Below are 13,668 nucleotides of genomic sequence, written 5' to 3'. Positions count from 1 at the left end.
ATTATGCAAATCTTGACAAATTGAGATGAAACATTTATTTGCCTGTATATCAATAGGTAAATAGCACATATTTTAAATCTTTAATAAAATATATGTTGGTAGATTATTGCATATATTTTATGTATGTAAAAATATCTGTGCTTATGATCATACCACAATATGATTTATGTTCCTTTGACTTCCGTGGATATTTTCATGATCGTTCTTACCATTCTGGTTCTGTTTTCTAACTTTAAAGTTCATCATGGCCAAAGGCATGAAAATAAATCTAGTCTAGGAAGACTTATGATTTAGGAATAGCTGTATTCCTTAGGAGAACTCACAGCTGGCATCGGCAGCAGCCAATTATTAAATATTCACTTGTTTTATTTCTTTATTCATCTAGGTGTGTCTCTCTCTTCTGTGGCTTCTGAAAGCGACTATGCTATCCCCCCAGATGCTTATTCCACAGACACAGAGTACTCACAGCCAGAACAGAAGCTCCCTAAAACGTGCTCGTCTTCTAGTGATAACGGGAAAAATGTAAACACTGAATCAGGTGTTTTTTTTTAATATTAATGAATCCGTTAGTTTGAGCCTCCAAAAGGAAATTTAAATACTTTTTAAAATCTCCTTTTAACCAGGAACCCCTGGAAAAATCTGGCTATTTATTAAAAATGAGTGGTAAAGTCAAGACTTGGAAGCGGAGGTGGTTTGTTCTTAAAGGTGGTGAATTACTTTACTACAAATCTCCGGTGAGTGGAAAGTGGTTGTTTTTTAGAACTTAATTCCTCAAAGTATAAATCAAACTGCTGATTGAGGTTCTTCCCTGTAATGCAGTTAATGTCTATTATTAGTATTATAGGGAATCACTTTACATTTGGTTTTCTTCCTTTCCTGCAGAGTGATGTAATTAGAAAACCCCAGGGCCATATTGAATTTAGTGCATCCTGCAGTATTTTAAGAGGGGACAACAAACAAACAGTTCAGGTACCTCTTTCTTTTCTTTTTTTTTTTTTGTATCATGCAAACTCAATTCACAATTATCTAAGCTAATATAGAGGAGATTAGATGATTCAGTGTTTCTTTATTCAATTTGGGTCAACTTTGATGCCTCAAAAATGTGTGAAGGCCCAGGAGTTCTTTGTAAAAACTATCCTCTACGCAAGGTTTGTATTAAGTGACTCCCCACTACACTTCCTTTGCCTTTTACCCCTTACCTCGTTCCTTCTCTATACTCCCAGCTATTCTCGGCTCTCAAACTGTCTAGCTGTGTTAGGGGAGGGGTATCTAATAAATGAATTCCCAATGAGATGTTATTTATTTAATATAGTACTAAATTCAAAAGTGTTTGCATCTTAATACAGAACCAGAAAATGGTATTTCTTCTATGAACTTCAGATGCTACAATAGCTAAGTGGGAAAGATAGTGATGAGCAGAGAGGCTCCTTAGATCCCACAAAGTTGTACCACAGAGGTAGCTGCTGACTATTCCACCCACACGAGAGGCCTGCCTGTCTTGCCAAAACCTGTTATATTTAAAACACAGATTGTGGAAGTAATTTGGCATATGTGACTTAAATACAGACTTTATTTTTGAAATGCTTTCAATAATCATTATTTTCTTATCTTGCTCCTTTGGAGTGTGGTACATTATTGATGTTTCCAGTGGATAATATCTGAGAACAGTCCAAAAATGTAGAAAAGAGAATTAGGGAAAGTTTTGTCTTGAAGCATCGCAGATAAGAATCATTTGTAAGCTTCTCAAGTATTTGGAAAATTTGAAACGGGTTTGTGAGTTCATAATATGTGATCACATGTTACCTCTCAGAATCTCTCTTCTTATATGCAAGGTCTTCTTATTTTACTTACAATTGATTTCTTCATTTCCATAACAAATAACTCCTCTTTATTTGCTAAAAGTATATTATTTTATTACAGTCTCCAGTCATTCTGCTTCTCATTTCAACAACCAGGAGCCTGTAGCAAATTTAAGGGAGAAAAGAAAAATGTGATGAATAAACAAGATAAACAATCATAACCCAAAAGCTTAATACTATGAAAAGTTTTAAAGTAAACTGAAGTGAAAAAAATTATTTAAACAAAAATTCAATTGTTATAAATCTCACAAAGTGGTCTAAATATTATAAATTATTTATGGAGTCACTTACTTAGCACCTAAAATCCAAGGGTTAGCATGTTTGTTTCTGCCTTAAATAGTGGTATTTGAAGAATGGACCGGGAAATGCTAATGATCCTGAATCATCAGAGTTTCCTTGCTGTCCCTTTCTCATCCCATTCTAGCTGACCACCGAAAAGCACACATACTACCTGACTGCAGATTCTCCCAATATTTTGGAGGAATGGATTAAAGTGTTACAGAACGTTCTTCGAGTACAAGCTGCCAACCCGCTTTCCCTGCAGCCTGAAGGCAAACCAGCAGTGAAGGGACTGCTCACGAAGGTAGGAAGGTTCTTTGCAGAGCAGCGTCCTGACCCGCTCGGGGATTAGCCCCACTGATCATGAAAAGTGGGTGTTGGAGAAGGTATGTGTAGAATATTTATGTCATCTCGGTGGTGGGGGGTGGGTTGTGTTTTACATATGATACCAAAGACCAAACCCATAGATGAAAAATGCGGAATTTGCTACTATACATAAAAATGTATGTTCTTACTGTCAAAAATCCTCTAAGAATTTTTAAAAGACAGATGGAAAGCTTGGAAAAGGCATTTGGAAACATGTAAAAAAAAAGCCTTTTCTAATCAGTAAAAAAAGGATAAATTCCAATGGGGGGAAGGAACAAAGGACTCAATGGGAAAGAACTAGAGCTAGTAGAGATAAGAAATACAAATGATATTTTTAAAAATCTGGTCAAGGAAGGGTTTTTTAAAATTAGGAAATGCAGTATTGACACACATTGGATAATCTGCTAGTGAGTGTTACTCTAGAAGGCAGTTTGACAATGTCTTGGCCAAAGTGTTAATTCAGTAAATATTTTTGAATGTACAAATGAGTGAATGAATACTAAATGTTTTAAAAACATGTACATACCTTAACAATGAAGCAAAACTGAAGGAAGAAAATAGCAGCAGACTCACAGACTCCAAGAAGGCACTAGCGTTACCAAAGGGGAGGGATGAGGGAAGGCAGATGGGAAGGGAGGGTGAAGGGGATTGAGGGGTATCATGACTAGTGCACATGGTGTGTGTGGGGGTCACGGGGAAGACAAGTAGGGACACTATGACATCTTACTACACTAATGGACAGTGACTGCAATGGGGTATGGGGGGGCGACTCCACAATAAGGGTGAATGTAGTAACCACATTGTGCTTCTTGTGAAGCCTTCATAAGATTGTATATCAATGGCACCTTAATAATAATAAAAAAAACATGTATATACCTTTACATCCAGCAGTCTTAGTCCAAGAAATTTATGTATGTAGGAAGTGGTCTTCATTTGCCAAAGATTTAATTTAAGTAGAAGGATGTCCTTCACAGCATGCTTTTTTCCTATTTAAAAAAAAAATGAGGTATAATTAACATACACTGAAATGCAGATCATAAATGTAGAATTTGATGATTTTTGACAGATGTTTACTGTCATTCTATCAAGATATAGAATGTTTCTATTACCCCCTAGAAAAGCTACTTGCATGACATGGTTTATAATGAAGAAAAATTGAAATCAACTTATATATAGAGTAGGGAATAGCTTAAATAAATATTTGTAAAATCAAATGCTCACTATGCAGCCACTTTGAATGTTGTAAAAGACTATTTAATGCTACTGAAGTATGTTATGCTCTATTGTTAGGCGATAAAATAAGTAGATGCAGTATTATGTTATTATCCCATTTTTGTTATATGTATTCATATATGTATTCTGAATGGGAAATATACCAGAGTATGTTGGTTATCTCAAAATGATTTTATCTTATTTTTGCTTGCTTCTGTTTTCTAACTTACTCAGAAGTTTAAGCTTAATAAGATAATTAAAATAAAATAAGTAATATTTCATTAAAATATTTACACAAAAAGTATTACACACAAAAATAACTTCTCTGCGTAATCATTCATCACTCATATGCTTTGTTTATGTAAAAGGTGAAAAATTTAGATGTAGGTGAGCTATATACCACCATGTAGTTTATACTTAACATTAATGTAGGTGGGTGCTCTTCAGTAATATTTACACAGATTGACCTCTTGTATCAAAAGTAAGAGAAAAATTCACCAATGCATTCAACAGAGATTCACTATGTTTTTTCCAAAAATTACATTACCATAAAAATGTTTTTTCAGTTACTGATAGGCTACATACACCTTGCTATTGTGCAAATATGTATTTTCCAATGAGCACAGTACTATATATCTTTACTATAATTCATAATAACTAGCTGCCTCTTGTTTGAAGGACCATGGACAGTAAACTTTTAGACTTTAATATGATCCTGTTGCCAAGGATTTGTTATTTCTTCCACAACAACTTTTTTTCTTTGATTGTTTTACTTTATCAGCATGGCATTGTCAATTTCTGCACATACTGCATTTCTGCTATTCCTTATTTTCCATTTCACAATTGCATTCTAAATGAGTATAATTTGATACGATTATCAGATGACTAAACCATTTGGATTTATAGACAGGATTCTTATTAGGTTTCCTTCCTACTTTGTGAAGACTTGTCCACCCCCATATTTTCACCCTCAGAATCTTACAAGAGAAAAACCTCCCTGAGTTATTCTGAGTGACTTATTCTGATCTCACATTCAGGCTACAATTTGAGGTACTGTAAAATAGCATCTGAATATTTTGGAGGGGAGGAGGTTTATTTCACACTACCACATTGCTATTAAGTACAGAAACGTGTAGGTAGGTATTAAGGACTTGACTAATTTGATTCTGGATATTAGCTCTTTCAACTTTTATTTTAATACTTAGGAAGAACATTTTTTATATAAAATACATTCATTTAAAAAACAAAAATCTATCAAGCAGTTACCACATGCCAGGCAATGGGCTGAGAATATTAAGATGAATGTGTCTCTGTCCCGTCAACCCTCAGAGAGCCTCATAATAATCTCTTGGGAAAGGAGATACAGCATATTTATAATGATATATATATATATATATATAAGGTGCAATTATTGAGATGCATAGTAAGGTCACAGAGAAATCTAATTGAGGCTGTGGGATCAGGAACACTTTGCAGAGAAGATTTACTTGTGCTGAATTTTGAGGGAGGAGTAGGAATAGTAGGGAAGGCATCCTGCGCTAGGACACAGCAGGAACATACTGTCTCGAGCAGAGCCACCTATGCTAAAAACAAGTCCTTCAGAGAAAAAGCTGGAGGGACCTGGTCATGGAAGGCTTTTTTTTTCTGGTCTTGTTAAGTAGTATGTTCTTCATCCTGAAGGTGATGCAGAACCCTTCCGGGTTTGTAACAGGGACATGGACATATTCATATTGTCAACAGATAACTCTGCTGAGAGGAAGATGAATATGTGGGAGGCAAACTAGAAGTTCTAAGAACAGTGAGCAGAAGTGGTTCTCGTGAAGAGGATGAGATTCTGAACTGATCACAGAGAAAATGAAGAGAGGGTGATAAATAATGGTAGAAGGTAAACTCTTTAGTAAGGTTGACTAAATTCAGGGTTAGAGAGTGGGAGAGACAAGGATGGCTGGGGGAAAGATGGTGCCACATTAGACAGAGCTCAGGAAAGAGGAGCAGTTTTAGGATAATTAAAAGGTTGTTTTGCAACATGCCAATTTTTAGAGCTTTGAGGACACCTTAATTAAGAAATCCAGCAGGCAGTGGCAGTATGAGTCTACATCAGAGGAGAGGAAAGAAGGATTTGGAAACATCAGCATATATGTGGTAGTTGAATTTGTGACAGTGAGAGAAATCCCCCAGGAAAATGCATAGGGTGGGAGGAGCAGAGGACTGTTAATGGAACACTGGGGGTTACAAAATTGAGAGTACATAAAGGAGACATACGAAGCGACCCTGAGAAGTAATTTATGGAGGCCAGAGAGTGGACCGTGTGACACGGAGGGAGTGAACTGCAGTATCAGAGGTAGAAGATGCCCAGGGAGGAAGGTACATTGCAGTGCGTTGAAGGATAAAGGGGAGATGAGGAAGTGCAATATTTGAATTTGGAGGACTGTCTGTGCTTTCTGGTACATTAAGAAGAATAAAGCTGGAAGGGAGCATGGTGTCAGATAGGCATGTTTTAGTATAGGAAAGATATACCTTGAGTTTACAAACTGAGGGGAAGAAGCCAGAAGAGAGGAGATTAAGAACAAAATCCAGAAGTGGATAGGCAGGCATGATGAGAAGGCAGTGGGGGGGTAGGACTGGCAGAAAGGTCAGCAAGGGTGAATATCCAAGTCTGTGGGCATTGAGTGAGAACATGTCTGATGTCCTCAGCTTTCTTAGTGACAATTACCTGGAAAACAAAGTTATTTACTGAGAGTGAGGGAAAGGATTGAGAATAACGAGGGAAATAAGATATACCTAAGGTTAAATGGAAGGATTGGTAAGTGTTACTGAAGGCCCATCTGAGTAGTGATTTCAGTTCATATTGGTTACTTTCCTCTAAAATATTCAGATGTCCAGAAACAGGAGCAGAGAATTCACATTGTAATGATATGAGTGAGGATAGTCATTTCTTTCTAACATTATGTAGATTTTTAAATATGCAGAAAAGACAGGAGAATATTTTACAGTGAACACACATATTCACACCACCTAGATTCTACTACCATTTTGCTTGCTTTATACATACTTATTAAGATGATTTCAAACCAATGATTTGTTGCGGGTATTTTCAAACATAAGAAAGTAGACGGAATAATAGGGCAAACTCTGAAGTATTCATCATCCAGTTTCCACAGTTATTAACTGTGGTGAATGTCACTTTCTGAAAACCCCCGTAACCTCTCTTCCCACGCTCTCCAGTGGATTACTTAAAAGCAAACAGAGATGAAATTCTGTTGAGTAGATGTGTTAGAAGCGTAGGGATGCAGCATAATCACAGACCTTGGAGCAAGAGCTGTTTTGTGAACAAACACGGGATCCAAGGTTGGTAGAGAAAGGAGAGAGGCCAGGTGGGCACTGATAAGCTGCAATAAAATGGAAGGATCAGCGACTGAAGTTTTGAATGAGGTCCAAGATTAGGAATTTTGTGAGAAAAGAGGGAGGGAGCTGGGAGGAGGTTGAGATCAGAGAATAGAATAACAGTGTCAGAAGTAGAGCAGTTCCCAGGGGGTAAAAGTGACTAGGGTGTGGTAGAGGGGATGGATGGCAAAAAAGGAGAGAGAGCAAATGTCACTGGAAATGAAGAAGGCAAGAGCGGTGAGTTAAGGATGCAGAAAGGCAAGAGAGCAAAGAGGCTGGGGCAAGAGCCTGACAGTTGCCACTCGTGTGACCTCGAACGTGTTACTTGCGGGCTCTGTTGACATAGTGTCGTCATTGGTAAAGTGGGATAATAACTGTGCCAACCTCACAGGCTGTTGGAAGGGTTAAATGAATTAAAAACATGTTAAAGTGCTTTAGAACAATGCCTGCCACATCAGAAACACTCCAAATATGCTTACTATTATTATCCTAAGAGTTTCACCTGGCTATTGAAGTCAGCAAGGCTGGTGGCAGAATTTGTGGTGCAGAAGGCAACAGGCATGAGAATATAGGAGAGGAAAGACTGTGGGAGTTTCTACTTTCTGTGATGACAAAGGCTCATTGGGATACGAATCACTGTTGGTCTCAAAGTTTCAAACAGAACTAATATGAAGTGCCTTTGTTATAGATGCAAGGTAAAATATTATTCTTTCAATTATTTAGTTCCCCAAAGGCTTGAAGTTTGAAGTTGCCTTCAAATCTTCATGAGGAGTCTTCTAGAAAATTTGCTTTATTATGAATTCTTCAGACTAACTCAGTTTTTAAAAATCCTAATATAATCAGATATAGATATAAAGATAGACTTCTTTAAATAGTCAATGTTGATAATAATATGTAATACATAAAAATAGTTAATAGACAACTTTTATAGTGAATTGACAAAGGTCTTGGTTACTTCTCAGTTCTTCAGAAGTACACATTGTTTTGTTTTAAAGAGAAATCATTTCCAAGATATGCTTTCTACAGCCAGATGCATTAATATGTCAGTTTTGCTGAAACTCCCTTCTGGCATTTGTTTAAAAAAGAGGAAAAAAAACCCTGCATAACAAACTATTTTAAACTCACAGGATACTTGTCTGTAAATATGTGTTTCTAAATTTAATTAAACTGAGCCATGTCTTGCCAAATGAAACATTTTTTTCATTTTTTTTTTCCTAAAGCAGCGTTCTAAATACACCAAACTATTAGATGATGGAGTTAATTTGCTCCCTTAAACCATAGCTTTAAAAGCCCAAAGGCTGGCTGCATTTGTGGGTTTAAATGAAGCATGTTTTACTTCTTATTCATAGTGAGGAAGGAAGCACTTATTGAGTAGCTACTATTATCCTTTATTTACATTTTCTCCTTTGGCCATCACAATGCCCAATAAGGTGTACAGTAATCCTGTGTTATCAAAAAACCAAAAAGAAACTAAGCATTTGAGTCAGTTGGCCTGAGGACATCCATCTCGTACAAGGCAGAATTGGAATTTAAGTTTTGGTCTGTTCCACCTTAAAACACAGACCTTTTTCTACACAGCAGCAGGCCTACTGTAAATCTACTATAGCAATCATTTATTTATTCTTTGGTATCATTAATGTACAATTACATGAGCAACATTGTGGTTACTGGATTCCCCCCATTGTCAAGTCCCCATATGGCAATACTTTTTATTTTTCTCAATGTATCCCAACAGAACAGTCCATTTAAATGTAAGTCATTATTGGCATCCCCCAACCCTCACCTCTGCCCTTCCCCATTGACCTCTCCCTGTGCTCACTGAGTCTCAGACACACACCATCTCAGGGCCTGTGAGCTTGCTGCTTCCTTTGGTTGGAACGTTCTCTCAGATGACTGCATAGCTCATCTGGCTCCTTCAGGCATGACTCCATGTCAGCGAGGCCTTCCTCAGAACTTTATTTGAAATTGTAAAATACCGCCAGCCCCTTCACCAAGCACTTTCTTCTCCTTTTCTGCTTTATTTCTCTCCTTAATACTTATCACTTTGGGCAAGCATGACAACAGAATCCTGGGCTTTAGTTGTACTGGCCAGTGTCTTGGTTCCAGGCAATGGGCCTCTCCAGACTGAAGCCTACTCTAACTAATGCAGGAGAGGGCCTAACATCAAGGCAGAAGTTGACGGGACTGCCGGGGCAGTGGGATTATAGGGCAAGTTCAACCAGGCAACCATATTCTAGGTCAGGGCAATAGAGTTTATTGTAAATCTTACCCACTGGTGGGAATGTGGTTCTTGGTGTTTTTCTAGGCCTAAGAATATAGCTGGGGACTGTCTGGCAAAGCATTGTAAATCCATCAAACTGTTAAATAGTGGAGTTATTTTCTTTCTTAAACCATAGCTTCAGTGCCTATACTTGGGCAAGTCTGGGACAGGAAGGAACTCACAGTAAGCATCTTCATAAAGCACCACCTGACAAAAAACCTACAATACTCAGTAAATAAATTTGGTAAAATGTCTTCCACATAAAATACATAAAAAACTCTTTGTGTTTTGATGAAGCATATAGCATACTGCTGGTTAATTGTCTGTTTTCCTCACAAAGCTGTAAGCTTCTTGAGGAAGGACACTAGGTCTAGTTCATATCTATCCCCAGAACCTAGACCAGTTTCTGACGATTCAAAGTCAAGAGCTAAATTCAAAATCTGTCCTCGTCACTTAACATAGTTCCTGACATATTGGAAGTACTCAATATAATAGTAGCTTTTAATATATTTTTCTTATTTTGCATGAATCCTTCAGGAGAAGCATCAAATGTTTTGAACGAATGAATCTTTTACATTTGGGATACCACTAGAATTCTTTAGGTGTTAATCTTGTCATTTCTAACATTAGGGAGCTAACCCAGAAAGTCACAGTGTTATTGGAAATCTATGAAATTTGGAAATTATGCAATATGCTTACCTATGAAACTGTCATCTTGTCTTCAATTCTCAGTTCTAGGCATAGTACTTCACCTATAGCAAACTTTTGCTAAGTGGGTGAGCACCAAAGCAAAACGTGCCATACTGCTACTCTAACAGTAAATATTAAACAGCATTTGGATTGTCTAGTTGGAATATCACTTGCACTCTGAGCAAACTGGATACCTGTACAGCTTTAAATGGAATGTAAATACTATACTTAAGGTGTGAGAGTTTTGAGCTACATTTATAATTCTTTGAAATATGATTTCAGGTAAAACATGGCTATTCCAAGAGAGTCTGGTGTACACTTACAGGAAAAACATTATATTATTTTCGTAGTCAAGAAGATAAGGTATGTATGTATTTTTAATATGCTAAGTAGAGGAATTTTTTTGTTTGTTATGGCTTGAAGTTTTCCCTTTCCCTTTCATGTTGCTAGCTAAAACTGTATAATTTTTGATAAGGTTGATAACATTGCATAACATTTTTACTGAGGTAATCATGTACCCACAAATATCTTGATTCTTAATCACAAGTTTTAACAATTTTAACTAATGCATCTTTGTCTTAAAGAGAAAAGTCTTCCTCTACCCTACTCCCAAACATCGTATTTTCCCAAATTCTGACAAACTGGATAAGGTTGAATCAGTCTGTGACTGATTACTGTGTTAATGAGACTAAACCTCTTGGCCCAGTGATTATGTGGGTCAGTTAGTATTTCTCTGTTCCATTTTTGCAAATTGAACTCCCATTTCTGGCTACCTGTATTTAAAATACATACGTTGTTCTCAGTATTGCTCCTGGGATGGAAATTGACACAGTGCAGACATTGGAAATGATACCTCTGAAGTCATGTGAGAAAGTGCTCACAAAAAATGCTACAAGAATAAGCCCAATACAAAATTGCATGTTCAGTATAATCCCAACTAAATTATAAATCAGGAAAACAGAAGTCACTCAATGTACTCCAGGTATAACAATTTTAGTATAAAATTAGGGACATACAGAACTTTTAGAAACATTACATAACTTTTATAAAAGTTGGGGGAATAGAAGTCAGAGAAGTTGCTGCTGAAGGTCCAAGAAGTCAACACTGAAGATCTGAGCCCAAAGCACAGAGGCAGCTGGTCCTTACCAGTTTACTGGGAAGCTTCTGTGACTCTTGTATCAGCCTGGGCATCTACCTGCAGCTGCCTCAGGAGAATAAAGACTGTTCTCTCATCCTTACCTTCCATATCTCACACCAGTTCTCTCAAAGGCAAACCTTCACTTGGAACCACAGAAGGAAGGGGATTATGACAGAGTTCCCAACTTCTCTTCTGCCTTTATGGGGAGGCTTTAGAAGAGGATGGTTGGGATGCTGACTTTATAATTCTCAGTCTAGTGCATCTGTGTAATAATATGCACAACACAAATATCTGAAAGAACTATACCAAAATGTTGAGTAAATATCTGTCACAGCAGAATTAGATATTTTCCTTTTTTTAAAAAAAAAACCTTTCTATTCTTAACAAGTTTCTATAATAAGCATGTGTTTTATAAATAGAAAAATAATTTAAAATTTGCTGAGAGTAGAACTTAAATGTTCTCACCAATAATATTAGTAATAATCTAATAAAAATGGATAACATTGGCCACAAAAAAAATCAGAAGACTGTAGATTGATGAGTTGAAATCTATTATAATTACTGGAAAAGTACTGAGAATGTATGTGTAGCAGTACAGGATCACTTCATTTTGTGCTACAGATCTTTCAGTAACAATTTGTTTTTAATCTGGATCAGTGTCTTTTTTTATTCAGTCAAAATACTGACAGGTGCTAGGTTCTAGTTCACTGTTTTTGGAGCCTTGGTAAACCGAATCCTTTGGTAAATAATCATCTTTAAATATTGGAGTGGATAAAACCTTAATTTTCATATTATTGGATATACCTAAAACACACAATTAAGATAGTATTCTCATGTATTATCATAGTAGAATTAGTTTTCTCTATCCCATTTTTTTAAAGCTTGCTTTCCTCTTATTAATGTCACTTCTCTGCCCTTTTATTTTGCTTTTTTGTTTGTTTGTTTTACTACCCTTCTTTTTCTGAAAATATAGATAAGTTAACTTTGCACTTTTCCTTCAAAAGTAAATTTTCTTATTTAGTACCCAGAATAGTGCTTTGCACATGGTAACTACTGAGAAAATAATTGTTATTAATATGATAGGGGAAAAGTCATGTTTCTCATGAAAGACAACCCATTTAATCAAATCAATTAACTTTTTACTGTTAATCAGCTAGTAGGCAGATAATACTGCATTTTAGATGAGAGGATATCCAGGTAAGACCTCACTGAGAAGCTGATATTTTAATTGGGTTTTGAAGGAAGTAAAAGGGCAGCCATGTGGATATTTCAGGCAAGAACATTCCAGAAAAAGGGAACAGCAAATGCAAAGCCCTGAGGCAGGAGCATGCCGGGTGTGTTTAAGGAATAGTGAGAAGGTCAGTGTTGATGCCAAGGTTCTGGGCCTGGGCATAAATGTGTATGATGGTACATGTCCTTGGTGTTAGAAGGAATATTTTCAGATTGCAATTGCAAAACTGATCAAATATTTCATAAACTGGAAGTCTGAAGCAGACTATGTTTTCCTGAAATAAAAGTACTGATGAAAGAAAAAGTTTTAAAACACATATGCCCAATATTTAACACAATGAATATAATGGGTTTTTTCAATAAAAAAGAGAAGGTAAAATTTAATGTAAATCAACTTCAGGAAGTTTTTACCCTTAAAATAAGATGGAAGAAATCAAAGCATTGTTTGTGATATATTAAATTTGTTAATAAATACCCTCAGAATGCTTCTCATTTATTGGGATTTAGGGTGATAGTTAATGACACTTCTTTGCTCCAGCTATCTAATCTTGTTTTTTCTATGAATAGCATTGAGACTATGTCTACATTGTCCTTTTGATCCAATACTTTGATCAGATCAAATCTGTAGGAAAAAAAGTCAAATGAATATTTTAACTGAATTACATAATTACTTGACTAGGTAATGGGCCATTTTAGTGTAATGAATAATTTGAACCACTGTACAGAAGTGGCTTCTTGCTTTTTCCACAAAAGCTAAATATCTAGTATTCAAATTGTTCTTTTATATGGCAGTTGGGTATGTTGGTTCGGGCTACTATCTTTTGTAACAATGTGGATAGTCCATTTGCTTTCAGGCATTCATTTAAGAAAAGGTATGCTTTGTAGGGATAAGAATGAAAAGAACTATGAAAAATTTTATTAGGAAAAGATTTAGAAAGTGCCTTCCTCACAATTACTGGCATTTACTTTAGTTTCCTTTAGGTCAGATTAAACTCTGGGAGGCTAAAGTTGAAGAGGTTGACAGATCCTGTGATTCAGATGAAGATTATGAAGCCAGTGGGCGAAGTCTGTTATCCACACATTACACCATTGTGATCCACCCCAAAGACCAAGGTCCAACTTACCTCCTAATTGGATCCAAGCACGAAAAGGTATGTAAGGATTTACTAGTTGATTTAGAATGCTATAGATTAATGTCATTAAGTACTGGTACTTTTCAAATCAATTTTATGGAAGCAAGGAAGGGTCTT

At 36.3% G+C, this 13,668-nt stretch overlaps 1 protein-coding gene across 7 annotated transcripts in view; it reads left to right on the top strand.

Annotated features, from left to right (window-relative positions):
* Nucleotides 1-13,668, top strand: part of PLEKHH2 (pleckstrin homology, MyTH4 and FERM domain containing H2) — a 92,798-nt gene that overhangs the window by 40,454 nt on the left and 38,676 nt on the right. For all 7 annotated transcript variants that reach the window (XR_012121573.1, XR_012121575.1, XR_012121576.1 and 4 more), the window contains exons 12-17: nucleotides 386-522; nucleotides 624-734; nucleotides 883-969; nucleotides 2,284-2,442; nucleotides 10,333-10,413; nucleotides 13,390-13,569. Coding sequence is in view for 2 of the 7 variants with exons in the window: in XM_073213807.1 (XP_073069908.1) it covers nucleotides 386-522; nucleotides 624-734; nucleotides 883-969; nucleotides 2,284-2,442; nucleotides 10,333-10,413; nucleotides 13,390-13,569 (755 nt within the window). In the remaining 5 variants the exon portion in view is untranslated. The remainder of the gene's footprint in view (nucleotides 1-385; nucleotides 523-623; nucleotides 735-882; nucleotides 970-2,283; nucleotides 2,443-10,332; nucleotides 10,414-13,389; nucleotides 13,570-13,668) is intronic.

This window comes from Manis javanica, chromosome 1 (genome assembly GCF_040802235.1).
Source record: "Manis javanica isolate MJ-LG chromosome 1, MJ_LKY, whole genome shotgun sequence".
NCBI lineage: Eukaryota > Metazoa > Chordata > Mammalia > Pholidota > Manidae > Manis > Manis javanica.
This window is presented reverse-complemented; position numbering and strand designations above follow the sequence as displayed.